This window comes from Sciurus vulgaris (assembly GCF_902686455.1).
Source record: "Sciurus vulgaris genome assembly, chromosome: 5".
Taxonomy (NCBI): domain Eukaryota; kingdom Metazoa; phylum Chordata; class Mammalia; order Rodentia; family Sciuridae; genus Sciurus; species Sciurus vulgaris.
Window position 1 is genome coordinate 52,145,872 of NC_136465.1, and position 26,160 is coordinate 52,172,031.

General features: G+C 37.0%; 1 protein-coding gene across 3 annotated transcripts; it reads right to left on the bottom strand.

Annotated features, from left to right (window-relative positions):
• Positions 1-1,125: 1,125 nt before the first annotated feature.
• On the bottom strand, positions 1,126-17,706 carry GOLGA7 (golgin A7). 3 transcript variants are annotated; one of them, XM_079142187.1, is made up of 6 exons: positions 17,569-17,706; positions 17,162-17,294; positions 11,735-11,887; positions 5,499-5,600; positions 4,418-4,480; positions 1,126-1,891 (listed from the first exon to the last, which is right to left on the bottom strand). In XM_079142187.1, the coding sequence occupies exons 2-5, from the start codon at positions 17,270-17,272 to the stop codon at positions 4,433-4,435; spliced, it is 414 nt and encodes a 137-aa protein (XP_078998313.1). In that variant the 5' UTR covers positions 17,273-17,294; positions 17,569-17,706; the 3' UTR covers positions 1,126-1,891; positions 4,418-4,432. The 3 variants fall into 3 exon arrangements, with proteins under 3 accessions (XP_078998313.1, XP_078998312.1, XP_078998314.1); XM_079142186.1 differs by having other exon boundaries at positions 17,518-17,576; XM_079142188.1 differs by having other exon boundaries at positions 4,418-4,485; positions 17,518-17,576.
• Positions 17,707-26,160: the final 8,454 nt, after the last annotated feature.

A 26,160-nucleotide genomic window follows, 5' to 3' on the forward strand; every position in this document is an offset into this window, starting at 1 on the left:
AATGAATATAGACTATCTTATAAACTGTTATTCTCCACAAATCTAACTCATTAAAAAAAAAAAAAAAAACTGGTGTCATCAGATGTCAGAAGACAGTAACAATAACTGTGACCATTTCCTAATGAACCATTCCAATCTCTCTTGGTATACTTTCCTAAACTCTTAGGGACAATTTCTTAACTTTTATTAACAATACTGTATCTGCTCTAAAAACATGTCAACAAGTGAAAGGTGTGATCTACTAATATTCATTTAGGGTGGGTATAGTGGTGCATGTCTGTAATTCCAGTGACAGGGAAGTCAAGGCATGAGGCCAGCCTAGGTAACATAGTGATACCCTGCCTCAAAATAAAAATAATGTAGCTCAGTGGCAGAGTTACCCTGGATTCAATCCCCAGTAAAGCAAAAAACTAATCTACATTGTACCAGTACTATCTTTCTGCCAAATTTAATGCCATATCATTTACTACTTTATCAAATCACACCAAATATGACACAGAGACAATTTGTTTAAGAAAAGTTTTACTAATGTGTCAGTATTTCAGCAAAGTTATTGCAATGGGTTTAAAAGGCAGAGACACACTGAAAGAGGCTACAAAGTAACAAAGTTTTATACAATTAAAATATTACACAGACCTATGAGATTTGAGTAACTACCACATCCAGAAAAGAAATCACATCTGAAAGGTTAATCCAGTATTAGCACCTACAATATCTCTGAAAGTAAAACTTTTAACTGCTTCATTCTCACTTAATGTATTTCTTAACTTTCTCCCAAATTCAGTGCTCTCAAACCCATAAAAGAATGAAAGGCGTAAGAAACCCAAACACTAGGAACATACAGACAAAAGAAGAGTTAGAAATATTGATTCAGACTTGAGAGTTTAACTTTGAAGTCACTTAACTTACTTGAACCAATCAAGATTTTTGTGCACTGAATACTGTATGAGGAATCTATAAATCATAAAGTTGCCAGTACGGTTAAAAATTAGCAATATACAGTATTATGCCTATCAAATTTTTTTTTCTCATAAGTTATATTTATAACAAAACTATAATTAAAATATTTACTATACTTGCTTATTACACATTCAGGGACACAGCAGGGACATATGTGTTTGATGGTTTAGCATCCACTTTATTGTGCTTACTTATTTGTGTAATGAACAAGCAACACATATCACATCTTTCCAACATTCAAGGTAATGCAATAATAACATAAAAGTCTCCAAAGAAAATAACTGGAAATTGCATTCAATACTGCTTTAATTAGGTATAATTGCTATAATAAAACAAATAACATTATACAGTATTTTTTTCAATGAGCTTCAGTTTGAAAACTGAATAACAGAAATCAATCTTAAGACTTGAATCATGGCAAAACTGGCAGTTCTTTGAAATCTGGGAAATGCATTAGCATAACCACAGACAGTCTATCCCTCACCTGGAAAAAAGTCTTTTATTAATTTTGGGGAATGAGTCTGAACATTGGCTAATATAAACTCGTTGAAGTCTAAAGTCACCTGGAAAACTGGCCCAAGGAATGAAGAGAATTCATGGTACTGGTGGTAGGTAAGAAATAAAACTTTGCATTGGGCTGACCAACTGCATATTTTATTAAATCACTTTGAATAAAAAAATGTGAAATGCTTCATTGTGTTTTCTCAGAAACGAATCAAAAGATTACAGAGTCCTACACAATTTAGAGACACAAAGTGGATGCTGAGCGACTAGAGGTCACTCCAGGTGTGGAATTTTAGAAAGTTAGTCCTTGGAGTAAATGGCACCGTGGCTCTGGCAGCAGATACAAAGGAATGATGCTCTGGAGAGGAGGTAGGGACACTCTGTGATCAGCCAGTGGGTAGATGAGGGTCCCAGCTGGAGGTGGGATCTATAATCGGAAGAGAAAAGTAAAAGTTTTAGAAAGGGATACTAAAAATCACCTTTACCCATCTCTCTTACATCAACTGATATGAACTTATTCTATAAAGGCTATATTCCACCAACCAAGGGCTCTATCTAACATACTTACATCTGTATGACTTGTCTAGATCAGAAAATAGCTTAACAGTCTAGAAATCAAGACCTGTATATTTAGATCTTTGGTCAGCCATGCCATGAGAGGTACTACAGTACAGGGTCAACTGCTGACCACTGAGACAGGGTGCCTTGAATGCTATCTACTAGTTTTAATCTTAGACAAGTAACTTGAATTCTCTGTGTTCAGTTTCCTCACTTGAAAAACAGGCATAACAGTACACCTTGTAGAGTTGTGATGATTAATCATTTACAACAGTTGTGATGATTAATCATTACACAAAGTGCCAACAAATGTTAGCTATTTTTATTATTGCTAATTTGAGAGAATAATCACTTATTTTATTTTTTACATAAACACTCTTAATTCAGAGAGAAAACACTATCAATGTATCTAATAATAGAGATATATGATATTAAAAAATTAAAGGGCAAAATGAATTTGTTTAAAGTTTTTCTATAAAATAAAGGCCACCCCCATGGTTGGTGTATTGTTAAATTAATTCCCATTTAATACTTCAGTATGCAGACACCTTGCACACTTAAAATGGTAGAATGGAATAAATTATTCTTCTAATTTTCCCTCTTTTCCAAGATCTCAGCCCATACCAGACCCTGGAACTAAGGAATACATAACTCCATACACTAAATTGCGTTGAACAAAAATATTTGCACTCATGACACTATCCAGAAGTTCCTACTGTAAATCTTTCCCACTTCAAAATTTCACAGTTGTTTGAATATTGATAGATTAGTCTCTGGTATGTAATTCCTCAAAATCCCATACCAACTCAGAAAAACATCCTATTAAGCAATAATAGCTGCAAATGAGTCATGACAAATGGACTGTGCCAAGTCAACGCAGCTGCAACTGATAAAACAAACTTACTCAAATAGCATATAACAAAAACCACACAGAAAGTTCCTAATTGCTTGTTTGAGAAATATCAATTTGAAAATTGTACATGAGAAAGATATATGGACAAGTAACACTATGTGTTTCAAAACAAAGCCTTTTAAAGAAATAAAACATACAGCAGAGCATGTCATTTAAATCTCTGGTTTTCAAGAATTCAGGTGACACATTAGTGCTCAAAGAAGACAGCTTTGGAATGTTGGATGATTTGTAGAATTCAATAAATGGGATAGAGAGAAAAAAATGAACTTTTAAAAAGGCTGTTGAAAAAGAAAAGAGAAAGGATAAACACCAAGAGTATTCTGATAAACTCCTTTCTGTATAGTCCTACTGCTGCAAATACTACAAGAAGTGTAGTATATAAAACTGGCCTTTTATGGCTATTCAAGACTTGGTTTCATATTTCAATATTTGTTCACTGTGTGACCTTGGTAATTTAATCCATTTGGTACCTCAGTTCGCTCATCTGTGAAATGGGGAAAACACTTTGTAGGGTTCTTGTGTAATTCAGAAGTACCATTAGTATAATACCTGGCACACAGTGGGTGTGCTGTAAGTGGGAACTATTCTTATTGTTGCTCAGGAAAAAATGTCTGCTTTGTATTTACTCTGAGTCTGTGCTGCTTGTTAATGAGCAAGAAACATGTGCAAGCCAATTAGAAGTTTGGCAGCAGAACACTTCTGTAGAGAGCACACATAGCTGAAATTGGCAATGTTTATTATCTCCTGTCCCTTAGAAGGAGGAGCAAATGTACTCACGGTTTCAACATGATTCTGCCTATAAATTCTAATTAGTATTAACTAATTTATTTCTTATTTATTAAAGGGCATTATGTGGATACACAAGAACATTAACATTCTAAACAGGAATTAATTTTACCTACTAGGTTAAGTTTCTTTGGCAGGGCTCTGAAACCACTTAAATATAATAAACATTCAGAATCTTCCCACTTCTCTCTGAAATAAATGTTTCTTTCTTTTCTTTTTTTGGGTGCTGGGGATCGAACCCAGGGCCTTGTGCTTACAAGGCAAGCACTCTACCGACTGAGCTATCTCCCCAGCCCCTAAATGTTTCTTTCCTTATTAAAACTATTTGTATATGTGCAGGGAAATCTCTGAACTGAGTCATATACACAAAACCCAACATTTAAGGGTATTTAGGATAGTTCAAAAATGTTAAAATTAAAACAAAGCAAGACAGATAATCCCCGCTCTAATAAACTAAGTAAAAACAAAACTAACCTGGAGACAATATGGGGAAAAAATTAAAATTAAATTTTATTACCAAATTTAATTTGGGTTATATATAAATTTAAAAAATCAAGTTACTTGGGTGATCAGTTTAACTTAATACAATAAATACAACACTAACTGCATCATTCAATGACTCATTTACTATGCAGGTAGAAAAGTCACACACTTGTTTTCAAAAGCTGCATATAAACCATGTAACTTCATATTTACCTTTAATTTTATGGTTTATCTTCCACTGCTCATGCCTCTGTCTTCATAAATGGTAATTTCAATCTAAACAGCAAGGCTGTTAAGAAAACACACTATAGAATGCAATATATAAGACTATGGCAACAGGTATATGGTTTGCAGACTTGGCTTTGAATTTGCTTTGAGCATTTTTAAATTATTAAAAAATTTTGCTTTGTTAAACCTGCTTTCTCCACTTGGCTGAAAATTCTAACACTAATGATTTATTTACCAAAAAAAAAAAAAAAGTCTGAAAAGGGTGCTTTATTTGTAGACCTAGGAAATTCTTAAGTGAGAATCCATGGAGGTAATGAATTTAGTGATTCAAAAATGCCCTGAAATTATATGAAGACCTTTCCTTGAGAGAGGGTTCATGACCCCTAAAAGTTTAAAAATCACCACTGCAGAGTATAAATAAAACTGCTGAAATTATTATCACCTGGAAGGCCTAGGATTTTGTCCTCTCTCAATAGGATTTTGTAACCTAGGTTTTTAAAAAAATTGTTTACTCATTACTTCAGTTATCAAGCTTAGTTTTTGCAATTTTATTTACCAAATTCACTTAGAGATTTTTCAAAGCTTACTGGTTCTAAAAATATGCACAGTATGTCAAAGGTAATGAAATTATACATCTGGCAGCTGTAATTGATTTCAACTAGTCAGATGAACCCGTGGAACTGCAATTCATTTGGATGACAAGTCTCACCACACATTATGAGTTTATACATTTCAAAGGGGCTTTAGGTTCAGAGTTTCTGCAGCTGAAATGTATTACTCATATAACCCCTATTATTACTACAAGATGCCCTCAGAATCACCAAGAAAGATGGTAACCAGAATACTGAATTCAGAAACCTGTACAATGCAAAATAAATAAAGACATGCTTTAAGAAAAAATGCTGGAGACAGCATGCTTACGGTAGGTATGCAATTCACACAGAAACTTCCTAAGGCAAATACAAGAGATAGGAATTAAACTCTCTCTGGCAAATGCACAACAGTACCATCAAAATGTTTTTTTAAAAAATATTTAGACCTTATGATCCGGACTAAAAAAAGATACAACTCGAAGTCCTCTCTCAATAGGGTCTGTCAGGAGGAGGCCCTGGGGAGCATATATCTTCTCATTCTGTTCTTGAATATATTTGGAGACTTTCTTCAGAACCTGGCAGAAAGAAACACCACAGCTTTTTACAAATTTCAGATTTCCCTTGTAGCATCAGCTTGATCTCAAAATATTCAGGCAGTGGAATTAGTTTTCAAGGAAAGTCAAATGGATATTTATTTGTAAGGCAGAACAGAGCTCTGATTGACTCACATCAGTTGCATACAATTTATAGCACAGGGTGATAGACTCTTCAAGTCAAAAGTATCTTCAATGCAGTGTAAATGCAAGTGTATACAAAAGTATGATGAGAACCAATTTCGGTCCTTACGTCCCTGACACCTCAATCCTGTACATACAGAAATAAATGGATGATTATATACACAATGGCTACTTATGCTTCTCTCATTACTCATTAAGTGTTAGTTATTGTGACCTTTTCTAAAATCAAGGATAGTTCTTGACCTTCTCTTTCTCTTCTCTCCTTTGTGCATTTTCAACCATTTTAAATAACAGTACAAAGTTGGCCTCTAACTAAAGGGAGCCCAGTCATTTTAGAAAAGGAAAGTTTAGCATGCAGACATTAGCTGCCATGGAGTTTCTGACTGTGAGAGTCTTGCATTTCCATGTTTCTGTAGTTTACTCTTGTTTCCCAGGCAGGAACCTCAATTTATAAGTTTAGTATTAAGCTTGTAAAAGTCAAGGCAAATGCAGACAAAAACCAGATAGGATACAAAGGAACTTCTGGAATAGCCACATCTCCAGCTTTAATAAGGGCAATTCTGAGACAGATAAGCTAGAAGAAAATAAATCTTAATAGCTTTATTCAAAATCAAAGAGTTACATGCTTTATTTCAGGCCCAAAGTTATTCATAATCCTTTCCTGGTTCTAGTGTTCAAAGAGGCTTTGATCCAGCTCTTTAAAATTACTATATATTTTCTTAAATTCACACTATCAGTAAATGAGAAAAGTCACAAATGTGACTGCAACATAAAGGGAAAAAAGAACTACATAAAGTTGAAAGTTAAGCAATGTTTTAAGTATGGGTGTATAATGTATCAGGTCAAAGTAACAAATTCAGTTGTTACAATTTAGATGCTGTGGTATAAATTGATTTAGAATTTAAAATTATATTTTCACAAAGAATTTTCTTATTGAGGAAAAATATAGTCTATTCAAGTTACATCTTTGTGGACAGTACAATCTCATGTTTTCATTTTTAAAAAAGTGTAGATTAAAAGAACAATCTGCATTGTTCTTTATTTAAGTAAATTAAAAATATTATTTCTAAAGAAAAGATTTTTTTCACTTAATTACCTGAAGCAATCATGTATCACTCTCCCATTTTCAGCTTTCAAAGAATCTGAGCTGTGCTTGGTCATTATGAGCCAGGAAAAAAAAAAAAAAAAAAAAAAAGGCAAGCTTCAGGTACTATCTGTGTATCAAGAATTTGTCAATCATCCTAAAACAATGAATAGCAGGAAGTAGCCCATAAAGGTGTCCAACTCAGGACTCTCAATCTTCTCTTCAATTTCCTTCTCAGCTCAAATGACAGAATCAGAAACTGGAGACTCAGTCTCTTTTTGCCCCAGTCCATTAATATTGGAGGGGACACTCAGAAAAAGGTTTGCATGGCTGGTTTTGAAGAAAGGATTCCTTCAGAACAGCTTTTTTTTTCTCTTTGGGTACAGGTTACTAGCAAGGAAATAGAATTCTTTTATTTAATTCAAGCATAACTTTGTTGGGAAAGATTTTTACTTAAACCTGGTAACATAGTAACATTCAAGCGCATATAGGTATCAGTTCAGAAAGAAAACAATTAATTGGTCGTCTTTTTGTATAAACTCCAAATCCTCTTATGCTACTTTGGTGAAGGCAATTCTGTCCTAAACAAGATGCCTTTAAACTCTAAGTCTCTTTAGAAATAGAAAATCAATAATAATAGAAAATTAACAAAGCACCATTCTCACCCCCCAAAAAACCTTATACTGATAAGTTATTAACATTTCGTTATTTTGGTAAGTGAATGTCAAAATAAACCATAATATTTAATGAAGTTATCTGTTATTCTCAGACCTTCAACACAATTTGTATATTGAAAAATAAAACATGATCAAACCTCTGGAAGGTTTCCTTGGAAATATTAAACTGAAGACCTTAAAGAAAAACAGCCTAAGTGAGGCTTGGCATGAATATCAAATCTTAGCATTTTCAAAAAATACCCGAGTGTCATTCTAACTGTTCTTTTTAGATTTCAGCACACAGGAGAAAGAGATGCTTTCTAGTTGATAAACAAGGCAGACAGTTACTGAGAGGAGAATCTTCCACAAGCTCATTTGTTCCCTTAATTATCATGGATAGCAACAATAGAGAAACAACACTGAAGTCTTTATCTTCATTTTAAATCAATAAATAGCATACTATGGGAAACAAAACACATGAATTGTTCTAGCAAGTTTTAAAAAGCCTATTTACAAATTCAAAAAATTTAACCCACATGACAAAAGTATAAGCATCATCATATTTGGCTCACTATAAACTAGGAAGTTTAGCATTTAAAACAAAAAAGAGACTAAATGACTCAACCCTGTCTTTTCATAAAAAAATAAAAGCACAGAAATTCCTAGGGTCAGACTGGGAAGGGAGAGGCGATTATTCTTACTTTTTTTTTTTTTTTTTCCTGAAATCATTTTATTAAAGATAAAAACATATTTTAAAAGTTTTCTTTTAAAAGTATAGGTATGCAGCTGGGAGTGGTAGAATATGCTTGTTATCCTAACAACTTAAGAGACTGAGGTAGGAGGACCACAACTTCCAGGTCAGACTTGCCAATTTAGCCAGACCCTGTCTCAAAATAAAAAATAAAAAATGGACTGGCAATGTACTTCAGTGGTACAGCACTCCTACATTCAATCCCCAGTACTGACCCCCACCTGCCAAAACAAACAAATAAACCTAAAAAAACCAGAAAAGAAAAACAAAGTATAGGTTCATGCTAGGGGTATTGCTTAGTGGTAAAGCTGGGTTCCATCACTAGCTCCCCCAACCAAAAGATAAAAGTACAGGTACATTATATTTTAATTACAGTTACTAACTTCACATGATCTGGTTATTTGTGTCTAGTTCCTAGAAAAAAATGAAAAATGTCATTTATTTGAAAAATCTGATCATACTTAAGTCTTGATTTCTTAATTAATTTTATTTAGTCTTTACTTATTATAAAACTTGCTCTGTAACAGAAATCTTGATTAGATCTATAAACCAGTAAGTAGTTTATATATTGTCTATAAATCTAAGTTTAAACACTGGGACCAATCAATTTCCATTGTATTTGATATTGAGAATCATCTTCTAACATTACCAAATGGATTTTAATTGAGAGCTAAGTGTTTTAGAATCCAAACTAGCAGATGGCTAAAAAATATTACTTATGCTTAGCGTAAAAACATATTTGTGAATTCACAAATATTGAATCAAACTTATATAGATATGAACTTCATTTCAAAATTGATTAAGAAAACACTGCTTATTAAGTATTTCCTGAATGTGAAGTAAATACATTTTACAGTTTTGAGAACTCTGAAAGATGATTGTGTTCATGATCCCTTTAACTAGTATGACTTGGCTGGCACCCAACTATTAATTTCTTTTCACAACTGGTATCAGTAGGAAGTATCTAATATCTAATTCAGCAAGTACACATGGACAAATAAAAGTTAATTAAAATTTTATAAGCAAATTTAAAAAGGGATAGTGAAGTAGTCTCTAATACATCTAAAAACAAAACAACCCAGAGGATGTATTTCTATCTTAATTGGCAATATTATGTATTTCTCTTTAGATGATTATTCCTAAATGATGAAAATTTTCCCCCTGAAGCACTGTGCTGCTCTATCATTGAGCTATATCCTGAGTCATTTTTATTTTTCATTTTGAGACAAGGTCTAAGTTACCCAAGCTGGCCTGGAACTTGGGATCCTCCTGCCTATGTCTCCAAAATTGATGGGATTACAAGCATGTACCACCATGTCAGCTGGATGACCATATTTTTTTATCCATTTGTGTTTAGCATACCCTCCTCTCTTACATTGAGCTCTTCTCTGAGGGCCTTGGTTCTACTATCAACATATCCACTGAGGTGATCATTTCCTTTCATCTACACTATTGTTTGTAATACAAGCTCTTTTGCATGAACTTTTGTGGAGCTTCCAAGCTTGTTTCCCTATTTCCACTCTTATGCCTTTTTTTCTCATAGAGCAAAAAGATCTCTTTAAAATGAAAATCTGACCACATCACTCTCCTGTTTAAAACCTCCAAGTAACTTCTGGCTGCACACAAATAAAAGCTATACTTCTTTACAAGGAAACAACATTCTTGTGTGATATAGCTCCTGTGTACCCTTCCAAATCCATCTGTGGCCATTCTCTGCTTCCTCTTCTCATGCCACACTGTCTTCTTTCAGTTCCTGGAACACATTAGGTTCCCTGGGCCTTTGCATACACTCATCTCTCTGCCAGAATGGTACCAGGGTTTTCATCCTTCACAGAGCAGCTTAAATGTCATCACCTTGAGGCCTTTTCTGACCATGCAGTCTAAATGAGGTTTCTATTATTTTCCATCACAGGCAATTTATTTCCTTCAAGGCACTTATTCCTGTTTTATAATTTTGTGAGTTTTACTTCTTTCCTTGTTATTATCAGTTTGTTGCCATGAAATTATGAACTCCACAAGGTGAGCAATCATGTCTGCCTTGTTCAATTATTTCCCTGGTACCTTGCTTAGTACATTACTTAACACACAGTAGGCTTTCAGCAGATATTTATCTAATGAAAGAATCCCCTAACCTTTCCTTCACCAAATTAAATGATTTAAGAAGAGATACTAAGAAAAACACAGATTGAAAGCTGATATTAATCTCAGATAACTTTTAAAACAGGAATAAAGGTTAGCTACTGCTATGCAGGATACAAATTGCTAACTTAGGTATTTAAATATATCTTTTATGTAAGATAGGACTGTAGTTAAGACTAAGAGAGTACAGTGTTAGGCATTAAGAGGGATACAAAATTGGTTAAGGTATTGTTTGACCTCAACAATGACACATAGTTGAAAGGCAGATAAGACAGGAACATAATATTACATTCCAAAGTAGAGTACAAGTCCCACAAAATAGACTGATACAGAGATACAGAGGAAAAGAAAAAATTCAGATTAGAAGAGTAAGGAGAAGCTTGATGGAAGTGGGAAATAAGGGACTGCTGATATCTGAATATGGGAAGAATGTTATTCTAGATGGATGAAAACTGTGGAGGGCATCTTTTGTGACTGATGAGCATCAAGTGTGGATGATGAAGAAAGTGAAAGAAGGGGTGGGAGACATAGCTGGAAAGGTAAGCTGGAGGTCAGTTCATGGAGGTGCTTGAACCTGACCCAAGTGGTAGCAGTAACTGGGAAGTTAGAAAAGATCTCTTCCTTAGCAGAAACGAAAGAGGAAGTAAGGCTGTTTTATATAGCAGGAGATAGGCTGGAAAGTAAAAGGGAAGAAATCAGCTGGGTCAGGAGACTATTTCAATAAGAGAGAGATAATAGGGGCAAAGATTAAGATAATGGCAGAGGAAATCAATCAATAAATGGGAAAATGGAAGACATTTCAGTCTTTGCAAACTCATTATTTTTCCCCCTCTTCATCTCTCATAACTAAAAATGGTAGTGAAAAAGACAGGGATATTGTTGAAAAAAATGAGATGGGAGGTTTGAATTTTGGACAAGTTGAGAAGCCAGCAACTCTGGATTTAGCAGTCAGTTGGTAAGAAAAGACGAACAGACAAGAACTCAGATGGCAGAATAAAACTGAAGATAGAAATCTGGGGAAATAAATTAAAAGAATCCTCAGAAAGTTGGGACAGAATGATGGATTCTCTAACACATAGATTCTCTACACTTATCTTAATTGTAGGTCAATCTGAACACTGACACGTTGACTCCTAGTGGACACACCAATTCTGTCCTGTTTCTGAAACGCTCAGGACTCATTCCTATATGCTCTGGTCAAAGGAGCAACATCAAAATTTGAATTATCATCTAGATGCCCCTATTAACTTTATGGGAATTGTCACTATGGAAACACAAATGTATGATAAATACACCTTCTCTATGATATCAAGAGATTAAGTGAAAACAAATGTAGCTTTACCTTCTCATAATGAGTCTCCATGCATAAGAAGATGGTATATGCTGTTAAACAAGCCAAGCAGCCTTCGAGATACGATTGGCCTCCAAGTTTTTCTGCTTCTGCATAAAGGTTATTTAGAGTTCGAACTGTCTCTTCAAACTGCTGCCTATCAATCTGTAGAGAAGAAAGAATTTAAAAGTAAGATTGGAAAAAAGACCAGCGACTCATTAAAGTTTTCTATGACTAATGTATACTGCTGTTTTGTCAACACTCAATCTAAATGTCAGTAAATAATTTTTTAGGTGATTTGTTAGGTGGACTTGTTACTGAAACTGCTTGGAGTTTAACTTTATCCTTCTTATGGACACTGGATGTCTTCAAGGCTCAATATGGTAGTTCTTTATTCTTTGTATCAAATTTCAAGTAACTAAATTATCAATCTATCCCTTTTTTCATTCACTTATATTCACATTTACTGAGCACCTCCTATCAGATACTATGACCAACCTTAGAGAAAGATGAGTAAGACACCGTCTCAGTCCTCAAGAATTTAGTTATGTAAAACATAAAAACTCCATAAACTGGGCAACATAATAAAAGCATACATAAGGCACAGTAGGGTCACAAAAGGAAGAAGTTCCCTTTATTTGGGAACAGTAAGTAATCTTAAATTGAGCACCTAAATACTAGAATTTATTAGGCAAAAAGGAAAGGTTATTTAAGTAGAGTGATCAACAGCTACAAGTTCTGTATTTTGCTTGCCTTGTCTCCTATTATTACTAAAAGTTCACAATGGAACAAGGCAAAAATCTAAAACACACAACTCTTCACACCAAGTCATTCCTATTACCTCTTTCTATTCAATGACATTATGCCATGTGTACACCAATAGTCATGTATTGTAATGTTTCACTCAATGACAGACCATATATATGACAAAGGCCCCACAGATTATATCACTCAGCAACCTGGCAGCCCTCTTACTGTATGTGACTATACTCCATGATGATCACAAAGGAGGTCATTACCTAATGATGCATTTATGTGTTCCTGTTCATGTTCTTGTTTTTAAATGGTACTCAACTGTACACTCTGACATCTACTTTTTCACTCTAATCATTTGCTTTTACTTTATTCTTCCAATATCACTTTACTTTTTTCTTCTAACAGTGCTTTACAGAATCTAAATCTCAATACTTGAACCTAGACTTTTAAGGCCCATTAGAAGAGTATTTACTCTAATACTGCCACTCGTAGTAACAAATTACAATTTACCTGTCCTCATTTTAGGCCTTCTCTCACATAATGCCTCCCTAATTCCTAAAACTAATAGCTACTTACTTACGGATTCTTTTTTAAGAAGCTTTTCTTTCAATAGACACAGATTCAGAAAAAATACATCAAAGATCCTCAAAATATATTATAAGACAAAATAGTTCCAATAACAACTTTTGAAATTATGTAAACTTTAAAGTGATGTTGAGTTTTCCAAAAGGAGCTATATCAAGACTGGTCATCTGGGTATCTAAATCAGTTTTCTTTCCCTGAAAACAAACTCAGAAGAAAAGCTCAGTGAACAAATGTCAATGGTAAATTCTTGTATCACCTAATCATGCCCAAGTCATTACCCTTCTTTTGTCCATTAACAAATCAATAGTTCAAATAATTTAAATCATATGATTTGCCTACAATGTTATGATCTGATAAATTACTTCAAATTATTTACATTTCTTCATATACATTATGATTCAAAATCATGGGCTCCAACCCAGGATACCTTATTTCTTTCAGGTTAGAATTCTTGAGATTTCTAGGCTTTACAGGATGGGGACAAAATCATAGGCCAGGGAGGAAAAACAAACAAAAAATCCAAAGTGAAGCCTGTTTTAGAAAAAGGTTAACAGGAAAAAAAAAAAAAGGAATAAAATGTTAAACAAAATGATGGGTGTGGTTCTGTGGTAAAACTTATGCTTAGCATTTGTGAGGCCCTAAAGTTCAATCTCTAATACCCAAAACCAAAGGTTTTTGAAAGTTTATTTCAAAAAAGCACAAAGGCAACAATAAAGGCAAACAATAATAGTTTACTACATCATGTTTTGGTTGACAGGCTACATATATGACAGTGGTCCTGCGATATTATAATTGAACTGAAATATTATATCACCTAGTGACACACATGAGGTAGTAGCGGAACGCATCCTTCACATGTTGTGGTAGTGCTGGTGTCAACAAACAACTGTGTGGCCAGTCATAGAGAAAGTAGAGTTATGTATTCAATTATGAATAGTATATAAACTCCATGATGCTAGTAAGTGACTATATTTCTGGTTTATGTATATTCTATGCTATACTTTATTCCTACTTATAAAAGAAGTTTATGATAAAACAACACGCCTGCAGCAGCCTCATACATTTCAAATTTGCGTAAGTCTATGATGTTTGCACAACAAAATTGCTTAATGATGTATTTGTCAAAATGTATCCTTATTGTTGAGTGACACAACTGTACTTATGAGGCAAGAGCTCAAAATAACAAATTTAGGCATTTTTCTCTACTACCTCTAGGCCCTAAGACAGCTCTGTACTCCTATAGTACACTGATACAGGAATTATATCAAAATTTGGAGATATATAAAGTGGAGCAAAATACAAATTTGAACCATTAAACACTGAAACCTAGATTGGAAATGGAAATCAGACTCCCAGAATTTTTGCTTTTTGTTGAATTACACTGTGCTAAAGCTTAGAGTGATCACAAAGTCAAGGTGGCAAGTCAAAGGTAATCTCTACAGACCAAATGTACATATATTTAAAAGAGGTATGTAGGGGAAAAAGACAAAAAAAAAAAAAAAAAAAAAAATGTATATAGGGGAAAGCAATGCCTCAGTTATAGTCCACTCATTTTTCTTCTACCCAGACCAAGGGTGACTAAGATATCTCTGCATTTTGGCTGAAATGAGAATAAAGCCTCCTTTAAAGAACTGTCTGGTATAAAGTTGTTGATTTGTTGAAAAACCACCTACACTTAATCCAAATTTAAGTGGACTATGTTTTTAGTGTATTTATAAATGATGAATTCAGTTTCTGAAATGAGAAATGAGACTTTTTATTTGCAATTTTCCAGAAAAAAGACAAAAGACAAAAAAAAAAAAAAAAAAAAAGACTGTCTAGCAATAAAGCACTTAAGGGTCAAAGCATTCTAACAGGTGGTGAAGGTAACCTTGTTAACAGAACTTGTCCACACTCTTAAAGGACACAATGTGCTTTTTAGAGAAAAAGACACAAAACATTTGTACATCAGTTTCTTCCTCTATTAAGAGGCCAAGTGGGATTTCTCACATAAGGCAAATCAGTCCCATGGCAGAGCAATCAGTAACATTTCTAGGGTAAGCAGTAGAGAAACAAAGCAAGAAACCTTTCCATTTCCCATCAAACAAAGCGAGGAAGATTTAACCTGTAATTTAAATTTAATCTTGGAACAGGAAAAAAAAAATCCAAAGCTTTCCCAAGTGTTTAAAGTATAAGCTTATATTTTAACCCAAATGTTTCAACACACACACATACACAAATCAAAGGCACAATTGAATAGTAACATATAGTATTCCAAACAGTATTCAGTACCACAAGCCTGTTCTGGGCTATCTGAAGTCAAAGAAGTAAAAGAACTCCAGAATTTAGCAACATCAATTTCCTGTAATAATCAGCTGGAGTATTATGATTACATTGTGCTTCTCTACTCCACTATAAAAAAAAGGCTCTACCACATACAGTGGAAGGCTAATGTCTGCTTCTGCATACATGTATTTGTCTCAACTATGAGGTGGAAGTTTGACTTTAAAACCTACACAGGAATCCTGTAATATGCAAATGTGTGGAGAAAAAAGTTCACACTGATTTCAAAGTATTTAAATTGTGTAAGTCATAGTTTCTAAAAGTGGCTTAAAAAATACAACATTTGAACCATTTTATGTAAGTATTCACATGTAAAACATGTTAACAGTAATGTTAAATTACTTTAAAAATCTAGCTCTAAACAATTGTCAACTTGATCAACTTGTCTGTTCAAGCTACTGTTGAAATGTCCACTTATGGTCATACCAAGTTAACTCGTAACACTAACAACAAAATGTAGCATTTAAATAGCATTTCACAAATATACAAAATTACAAACCATCTTTTTAAGGCATGCTTGATTTTTAATTTACTATTAAAGAAACATATTTGGGTCCCTAACTTGTCTGTAATTATAAATCAAGCTGAAGGAAACTATAAATGATTACTGTTGATTTTTCTGGCAATCAGGTGGAGCAACCCACCTTGGTACCAAAAACACTGATTATTTTTGGTGCTTGGGATTGAAACCAGGTCTCCACACCTACTAAGAATATGCTCTAGCATTAAGCTATAACCCTACCTACAAGCTGGGCTTTAAATGGCTGCTGTAGCTCTCTCTCTAAGTACACACTTATCTCACCCTCTCAGTCTATTACCGTATTTCCAAGCCCCACACCCACATCATACCTAATTACCTTTCAGTCCCTTACCCCTGATATCAAAGAGGAGAGAGTCACAAAACTTGCTCCCAGCTAACCAGAAACTGACCTGAATAGGAAACAAAATCTAAGTAACAGAGCTTGAGACCAAAAGAATTGCTCTTTGGTTGAGTGTACACATGGGGGCACAAGAAAACACACACCCACGTGCACTCCATTCAACTTTTTCAGTAGGATATAATTTTGGGGGGAGGGCTCTGAATTCGAAGGAAGGGGAAACAAATTTCATCCTTTCATTTCTGTCTTATATGCTGATGACAGTTTTGATATACAAACCAAACAGGTAGCTCCCAGTGATCATAACTGGGAGTGACGAGTTTAAGATCTTGTTCTGAAACATTTTCCTGTCCAGGCCCATGTCATGCTCTACGTTTTTCAGGTTCCAAGAAGGCCTGTCCGCCTGCCAGGCACAGCACTTAACAAACCTTTTTAGCTGAGCAGTGTGACCAGCACAGTGACCACAAATGCCAGTCATGAGAATGATGATGCTTTCTCTTGCGTGAAGAGGTAGGAGGATATAGCTTACAACCAGTTGAGTGAGATGGCCTTGGTGCCTCAGGAATTAGTCGATCACCACTGTTGTCAATAACCGGTGGTGGGGGATAAGGGACAGAAGGGTACAAAGACTGCTGGGTACAGACTTCCCATATTGGGTATCATAAGTTCTAAAAGATCATCACACCTAGGAGCTTGGCCTTAGTTTTTCTTCCCCAAACATCTGATCTTGCTGCCTTCATACACCTTTGGCCACGGCCCCCTTCTGGGTCGGTCTCTTCCCACAACCCTAAGACACAGCCCACTGGATGTCTGCCCACACTCCCTCTCCGTCCCGATTCCCCTCATCTTGTTACCCTCCCTCGCCCCAGAGCAGGTGCAGGGAGATAACGCTGCGTACCCGGTTTTCCAGCTCCGCAGGGAACTTGGTCTGGAACTGGCAGCGTGTGCCACTGCTGTAGTCTCGTTGAATGAATACCTTCCCGGACACCGGCGCCTGCTGCGGCCTCATAGCGAAGACAGGACCGGCCGCGCTGCGAGTTCGGGGAGTGGGGGAGGGGGCACCATGGGTCAGATCCCTGGCCTGGACCCGGGACTCCGGCCCGTCTGCCCCTCGGACCCACCCGCCGCCCAAAGAAGCCCAAGGCCTCCCCCTCGCCGCTCCCCTTCACCCATGCTGTCGCAGCGGGCCTTTAGCGACCGCCCTGCCCAGGCCCCGAGCCCCCCACATCCCGGTTCGGCCGGGGAAACACCAACCCGCCTCTTCTGCCCTCCAGCTGCTGTCGCACCGCCTTAACCGTCACTTACGTTCTGACGCAAAAAGCTCTTTTCCTCGCCCCTCAGTTCGGCTTCCTACCTCAAGTCTTTGACCCGCCCTCTCCTCCGGCCGTAAAGCGACCCTGTCGAGGCTGCGCGCTGCGGCGCGGGGTGGGGAGGAGGCGCGCCGGGGGCGGGGCCATCCCGACTCCGCCTCCTGCTCAGGCGGGCGGAGTCCTTCCAGATACAAAAGGGCGATGGGGGCGGGGTGGGGCGGGACAAGTGTGGAGACCCGAGTCTCGGGTTTGAGGCCTGGAATTTCCCGTTGTGTCATTTCCCCATTGGTTACGGCGAGGTAATTTCTGATCATGGATTTTAAGGGGTTATTTTCATTCTTGATTGGACATCGCAACTTCCGCGTGGTTACGTCACCCAATTCAAACACAAAACCAAACAAAAACATCCTCCCTCAAACACAAAGTGCTCACACGTATTAGGAACAGATATCAGACATTTGGCTCCTCGATAAATTCCTGAAACAAGAGTTCGAGGGAGGACAAAGAATCTGCCTGAGCTACATTCTCAAACATCCATCTTCCAACTCTTCCCTGAGATGTTGTCTTTCTTCACCCCAAAGATTTGCATCCAATACCACAGCCTACACCCCTCAGGTGACCTCAGCAGACAAGCATGTCTATACATCATGGCCCCTGTCCTCACTTTACTGAGCATCTCTTTGCAAGGCCACCAGAGGAGCCCCACCTTACCCTTGTCTGGTACTTCTTGGCTAATAAAATTGTTAACACCACTATCTGATCCTCTCCTTTACACATTAAACATTTTTTTCTTATTGTATTTTAAAAAGCATTTAATGGAGGCATTAAGGTCATACAATAAGTCACTCATATATAAAGTGGGCAAGTTGAAAATTCTGACATATTTTTATGACCATATACCATAATCACCATTAAATTACTAAATATTCGTCACCCGCAACAGTTTGCTCATGTTTCTTTGTAATCCCATTTTTCTGTCCCTCCATAGACATCTTTGCCCAGGGACTGATCTGCTTTTGTCACTATGCATAGGTTGCTTTTCCTTGAATTTTATATAAATTAAATCACACTATGTATTCTTCTTTTGTCTGGTTTATTTCACATAAACTATTTTGAGGATCTCTAATTTTTATGTTGGGTAATTATTCCGTTGTATGGATATTCCATAGTTTTTTTTTTTTTTCATTCCCTTGTTTATGCAAATTTGGGTAGTTCCAGTTTTGGGGTATTACAAATAAAGCTGCTATGGACATTCATCTACAAGTCTTTGTATAGATGTCTAGTGTATGTTTTAATTTCTCTTGGGTAAATACCTAAGGGTGAAATGGTTGAATCATGGTGTTTATTTTTGGGAAACTGCTGACCTCTTTTCAAAAGTGGTTGTGCTATTTACATTTCTACCAGCAGTGTATGAGAATTCCAGTTTCTTTATATCTTTGCCAACACATGTAGTGATATCTCTTTGTGGTTATAATTTTAATTTTTCCATGCCTAATGATTTCTAGCATCTTTGCATGCACTTATTTGCCATCATATATCTTCTTTGTTGAAATGACTTCAATCTTTTGGTTTGTGTTTGTGTATTGGTCAGTTTTCTATCACTATGCTGAAATACCTGACACAAATTATGAAAAAAATTTATTTTGGCTCATGATTCTGGTAGTGCAAATCCCAAATTGGGTAGCCTCATTGATTTTGGCATCTGGCAAGGGCAGCATATCATGGCAGGACAGCGTGTCCAAGTGAGTGCTCATATCTTGAGCTAGGAAGCAGAGAGACACAGAGGATGGATGGAATCCCACAGCCATCTTTGAGGGCACACCCAAATGACTTAAGGACCTCTCCTAAGGCTCCACCTTTTAAAGGTTCACACACTTTCCAATACTGCTACTCTGGAGATGTAGCCTTTTCATAAGGACTTTGGGGGACAGTACCATATTAAAACCATACCAATGTTTTTTCCTTTTATTTGAGTTCTGAGAGTTGTTTATATATTCTGGAGAAAAGTCTTTTATCAGATACAAGACTTGCAAGCATTTTTCCTTGTCTGTGATTTATCTTTTTACTTTTGAAATATGTAGGTTTGGGAAATTAGGGTGTGGACGTCTTGGGGAGGACATTATTGTGCCTACCGCAGATATAGGTTGAAGCCCCCCCCATAAATTATCCAATTGTTTTAGCATCATTTATTGAAAAGATGCTTCATTTTTCACTGAATTGCCTTTGTATCTTTGTAAAAAATAAGTTTGTATGTGGACTTTGCATTCTGTTCCATCATCTGATCCTATTTTGCATTAAATGTCTACTTGTATTTGTCTCTGAAATAGGTGCTTCCTTGCTAACTTGGTACAATCTCCTGGGAGCTGTTTTGCTTCATACCAATATTTATAGTTTAGAACACCCTAAAAAAGGTACAATAATAATAGTTTCTAACCTAAAACTCTTGGTCTAATGGAGTCTACAAAAAAAGAAAGGGAAAAAGAAACAAAAAAACCCAACCCAGATAGTTTTAATACATTGTGTATTTGGAGCCTTCTCTATAGTCTTTGGTCACCAAGAATAGGTGATGAAGCAAGTAATTTTTGCCCCAAGAAATGGGAGGGTAAATACAACTCAAAGAAAACTCTCTTGGAATTTGGAAAGAGCATCCTGGGTGAAAGAGGAATCAAAGGATAATAAATCATTTTATGTCATTGTCTATCCCATACTGAAACACACTCCCCATGTCTATATTCTTTTGGGAAAAACCTGGTGGGGGAGGAACCGATGGCAGTAGAGATGTCCAGATTATCAGAGTAGGGTAGCTTGCTCATTGTTTCTCAAGGTTTAGATCTTAAGCTCCTTTTGGTAATCAGAGCAACCCACGTGTTATCCAGCTTTCTGATGAGAGATAGCTAAGACGGGGCCTGAGATGGTAGCTCCGAATACCCTGTTCTGTGTCCACGTGTGTCTGGGGAAACCAGGAAGACCTATTTGGAAATGTCAAAACCCCATTAAATTAGAAGAAGTCCGGCATAGGAATAAAGAGGCTTCTGAATAAGAAGGACTTTGGTTGGGTATGCTGACTTCTATATTGTTGTCAGTGTGATGCTTATAAGAACCAGGTGAGACCTATCACCTGTAATTGAATAAAAACTCAGGATACCCAGAGGCTAGGTAGACCAGGTTCTGGAGAATTCCACAGGAAGATCTCAGTTTTCCTTCCTACAAATCAGAATGATATATAAACTCCTCTAGGGACTTGAATTCCCCCAGGCGAAGAGGGAACTCTGGGTTGACTCAGCTTAAAACCTAACCTGGTTTAAAAAAAAAAAAAAAAAAAAAAAAAAAAAAAAAAAACTTGAAAGAGAAACTTTCTCTTTCACATTTAAAGACACATTTAAAGGTATTCCCCCCACCTCCTTGTTACCAAGTAGGAATAAAGAGAATAAGGAAAAAATAACATTATATTTCTTTAGCCCACCTGTTCCATGGCCTTTCCCCTCAAACTAAGTCAGAAGAGCTTCCAGTGTGTCCCCTAGAGTTTGAAGAACTCATACCTGAAAATTTGAAGGCTGAAGGCGATCCCTGCAGCTGTCTGCCCTTGCCTGCTCCTGGTGAGGAAGATGCATTAGAAGAAAGTTGAACATTCCCTGATGTGCAGGATTTTCCTAGGATTAAGTGTCAGTTTGTAGAAGACAGTTGGTCTCTCAAAAGGGAGAGGAACTCTAGAAAGGAAAAAGAACTTGAACGGATGGGTGAATGGCCAGGGGAATATTGTAAGTTGTCTACGGCTGGAGAGTCATTGCTTCAGCTGAGGCGGCCCAGGCTGGCTCCTGGAGGAAGCCCCCCTGTGCTTATGAGAAAAGAGGTTCTTCTGTCCCCACGAGGGCATGGCCACCAGATTACAACCATGTCTACCACTTTGCCCTTTCCTCTCCTCTCCTCTCCTAGAAATGGTGACTGACCACACAGGGAAGGCAATAAGCAAGAAAGAGAGACTAAGGCACCCATGCTCCTTCCCCAAACTGCCCCTCTGTTGTCTCTCTTGGGTGAGGAAAGAAGCCTTAAGTTAATTGTCTTTGGAGTGTTGATGTTACATTGGAGGAAAATTTTCATTACTGAAATGTATCTGTTCAGTTGATTAAGAAGAACAAGAAAAGCTATGGTATTTGTTGGAGATTTCATCGAGGAATTGAAAAGAACTAATCCACAGAGCAGGCCAGAAGGGACATTGGGAGAAAGTATAAAAGCTTCCAACCCCTAATCCTATCATCTCTCCATTCTGTTATAGAATCAATCTATAACTGATCCTATATAGAATGGATCCTCTTCAGCATTTTGATCTGACTCATGCCCATCCCAACTCCAGTCAGATTGAATCTCCTTAGTTTCTCATGTAACGTAAGTTTCATGTGACATTATTATTCTCCAGTTTATCAATGTCCCTCTGAACATTCCACATGTAGCAGTATATTAGTCTTCTGGGGGCCTGGACACCAGGCTCATTAATGTAGGGCATCCCATGGTTGATTCTTACTTATACTTTGTTTCTTTAAAATTTTCCTAATTTTTCATGAGCTGCTTTTAAGTCAAACATCCCCCTACTTTTTATGTATTTTCATTATTTATTTATTTAGTGCAGGGGATCAAATCCAGGGTCACTGAGCAATAGTCCCTGTTTGTTAGGAATTTTAAAAACTCAGATGTAGGAATTTATATTTTAAAATATATTATTTGATGTTTGTTACTTATATAGTTATATCACAAACAGTGAAGGTTTGTCTTATAATAGAGTTTGAGAATATTTTGAATCTTGATTCTGTTTTTCTATGATATTAGTCACTTATTAGTCACTCCTCCTTTCTTGGTATCATTGACTAGTATTACAAGTGATTCTTTTGTGACTTCATGGAAATGATTGAGAGGCAGGATGCTTTAGTGACCAAGAGAATGGACTCTGGAACCAGATTCAATGTAGTTGAAGTACTGGAGCTGCACCTGTGTTAGTCAGCTTTTCATCACTGTGACAAAATACCTGATAAGAATAACTTAAAGGAAGAAAAGTTTATTTTGGTTCACACTTCGAGAAGTTCAGTCCAAGGTTGGCCAACTCCATTGCTCTGGGCCCAAGATGAGACAGAACATAGTGGTGGAAGGACATGGCAGAGGAATACTGCTCCACTCATGGTGGCCAGGAAGCAAAGAGAAAAGGAAAAGGGATGTAGGATGTAGGGAAGATGAAACCTTCCAGGGAACACCCAATGATCTGCTTTCTCCAGCTATATTCCACTTGCCTATAGTTATCACCCAGTTAGTTCATTTGAATTAGGATGGACTTACTAGGTTACGTTTCTCATAATCCAGTCATTTTACCTCTGAATATTCCTGCATTAACATAGGAGCTTTTGGGAGACATCTCATATCTAAACCCTTTTAGCTGTATAATCTTGGTGTATTACTAAACCCATCTGTGTCTTAGTTTCTTTATATATAAAATGGAAAACTAACAATGAGCTATTCTTAAGGTAACTACCTGGGCCCATTACCTATTTCTGCTTAATAAAACCATCTCAAAACTTAGTAGCTTAAAGCAACAATCATTTATTTAGCTTATAATTTTTCAGGTTGGTAATTTGGGGTGGGCTCTCCCAGTCAGGTCTTTTGGTCTGAAGCAGGTCACCTCATTTATCTGTGGTCATCTGTAGGTTGATGGGCAGCTCTGTTTTGGGGGGCAGGCTAGCCATCTACTGAAATGCTTCAGTTCTTCTCCAGCAGTCTGACCCTGGCTTGTTTCATGGTGTAGAGTAGGAAAGCATGTAGGATCTCTTGAGGTTGGGGCTTGCATCAGAACATATTTACTCTCACCACTTTATTGGCCAAAGCTAGTCACAGGGCCAACTCAAATTAGGAATTGAAGGAGCTGCAAACTACAATGCAGGGATCTGGGCATAGAGAAAAATGAAGAAGTCACACAATTTTAATAATTGGCTCATATGGGGGTTTAGAAATAAATGTCTTAATGTACATAAGGTGCTTAAATGGTGCTTGGCATACAGTAAGAGCTACATAAATATTAACTGTTACTGATAATAGTCAGTATTCAGTGAACAGAGTTTGGGACAGGCTCCTTCCTCACCTTGACAAAAATGAATGAGTGCATATCATTAGAGGACTCTTCAGGTTGACACAATCTATTGATTAGCATTCTTGGATGGCAGAAGATAAGTCAAATATAAATCTGTGTATTGGTTTGGAGGTTAACTGCATTGAGTCAGACATACGGTGGCTGTAATTTGGATTCTGCACTACCTAGCTTGGTCCTTATTGTAACTGAATATGATGATACCTACTGTATTAGTTATCTAGGGCTACCATAAAAAGTTACTGCAAATTGGGTGACTTAAAAACATCAAAACTGTATTCTCTTCCAGTCTGAAAGCTAGAAATTGTGCTGTCAGCAGGGCCATATTCCTTCTGAAGTCCCTAAGGAAGAATCCTTGTTTACCTCTTCCAACTTTTCCTGATTGCCAGTCATCCTTGGAGTTCCTTGGGGTTTGTGACAGCTTAACTTTAACCTCTCCTCGTCTCCCCAGGTTTTTTTTTTTTAACCCTTCTGCATCTCCTACATGTCTTCCAATTTCTCTCTCTTTTTAAGAAATACCAGTTATTGAATTTAGGGTCTTGCATGACCATCTTAACTTGATTACATCTTCAAAGACCCTCTTTCCAGATAAGGGTCTGAAGTTTCTGACTGACATGGATTTTGGGAGATACTGTTCCACCCCGTATACATGCTTTGTGGGTTTTTTTTGTTTTGGGGGGGTACCGAGGATTGAACTCAGGGGGACTCAACCACTGAGCTATATCCCCAGTCCTATTTTGTATTTTATTTACAAATACAAATTGAGTTCCTTAGCACCTGGCTGTTGCTAAGCCTGGCTTTGAACTTGAGATCCTCCTGCCTCAGCCTTCCAAGCCACTGGGATTACAAGTGTGCACCACTGCACCTGGCCCTTGTAGGATTTTGGCAGGGAATAATACATACTTGGGAAAATTGACTCATAGAAAAGATACATTTTGACTCATGGTTTTAGAGGTTTCAGTCTGTGATCAGGTGGACCCCTAGCCTTTAGGCCTCTGGTGGGGGTATTGGGTGTTATTGGTGGGGAACATATGGTAGAACAAAATCACCTACCTCATGGTCAGGAAACAATAGAGGGGAAAAGGATGGAGCCAGGATAGCACTCTCCCCTTTGTGGGCATGTCCTCAATGATCTAAATACTGCCACTATGGCTCATCTGTTAAAGGTTCTACCACATCCCAATAGCACCACCCTGGGGACTAAGCCTTTAAACACATAGGCTTTTGGGAGACATTCAAGATCCAAACTATAGCAATACTTAATAAATAGAAATGATTGTTATTGTTATTGTTATTAGAGATGTGGTCAAATGCTTTGCTAAAATCAGCCTAGTATAATAACTACTAGTCATTGAGCTATTAGGATCAGTAACTATGCTGAGTTCTTCAGGTACACCATATCATATAATTCTTACTATATATATTTATCCAGTAACACTAGTCAATGATGATAATGTGATTTATAATTTGTGAACCTATGCAATTTCAAACTGTGATCTTATTATTTTATGTTTTAAAAATCCTTTAATAAGGACTAGAGTTGTATCTGGGAATGTCCCAACATTTTACTTTTTGGGGCTGGGTTTGTAGTTCAGTGGTAGAGCATGTGTGAAGCACTAGGTTCAATCTTCAGCACCACTTAAAAATAAAGTAAAGGTATTATGTCCATCTACAACTAAAAAAGTATTTAAAAAATCATTTAATAAGCTGGATATGGTGGTGCATGCTGTAATCCTACTGACTTGGAATGCTGAGTTTGAGGACAGCTTCAGCAACTTAGGGAGACCCTAGGCAACGTAGTGAGACCCTGCCTCAAAATAAAAAATAAAAATAAGAAGGTTGGTTAAGTGCCTCTGGGTTTAATCCCTGGTATCCGCCCCCACAAAATTCTTTAACATTTAAATATTTATTGAGCATTCATCAGACCTGGGGGTGAAAGGATGGGCAAAGGATAGAGCATGTACATCTCATCAAAGCTCACACCTTGTGGAGGGGTCAGGAAGGTGAGAGGAAAGACAGAGTTAGATAAGCTTTGGAGGAAGGAGGAAGTTTAACTGAGGGGAAATTGAACATTCCAATTCCTAGGGCAGGGGAACATGAGGGTTCCTGAAGGGAGTGGAGTCTGGTATCTGCTTGGTTGAGGGAGAGTGAAGGGGCAGGGATGAGAGATCTTTGATAGTGATGAAAGATGGTTATCTTACTTCCTTTCTTCCTCATGTCCCATCTATTGTCTCTTCCTCAAGGTAAATGAAACAGTTGCTTTCATCTTTTATGGTATGATCTCTATTCTGAAGTTTCTTTTTGTATGACTCTCAGAACCTTTTGGTATTTAGAACTAGTTACTCCAATAAGAGCATTAACCTGTGCAGAATATTGTCAGAAAATTCCTTTAGTTCCTTCATTTAAAACTCTATTTTTCCCATGTCAGAACAAAGCTAGCATTTTGATGGAGGATCTCATTCT

Excerpts from the sequence above, each read along its gene's own strand:
- GOLGA7 (XM_079142187.1), bottom strand. The coding sequence starts at position 17,272 with ATGAGGCCGCAGCAGGCGCCGGTGTCCGGGAAGGTATTCATTCAACGA. Across the intron at positions 11,888-17,161 it reads CTGCGGAGCTGGAAAACCGG|ATTGATAGGCAGCAGTTTGA; the intron begins GTACGCAGCGTT and ends TCTTCTCTACAG. Across the intron at positions 4,481-5,498 it reads TTGAGAGAGGACTTCGAGTT|ATTGAAATTACCATTTATGA; the intron begins GTATCTTTTTTT and ends CTTGCTGTTTAG.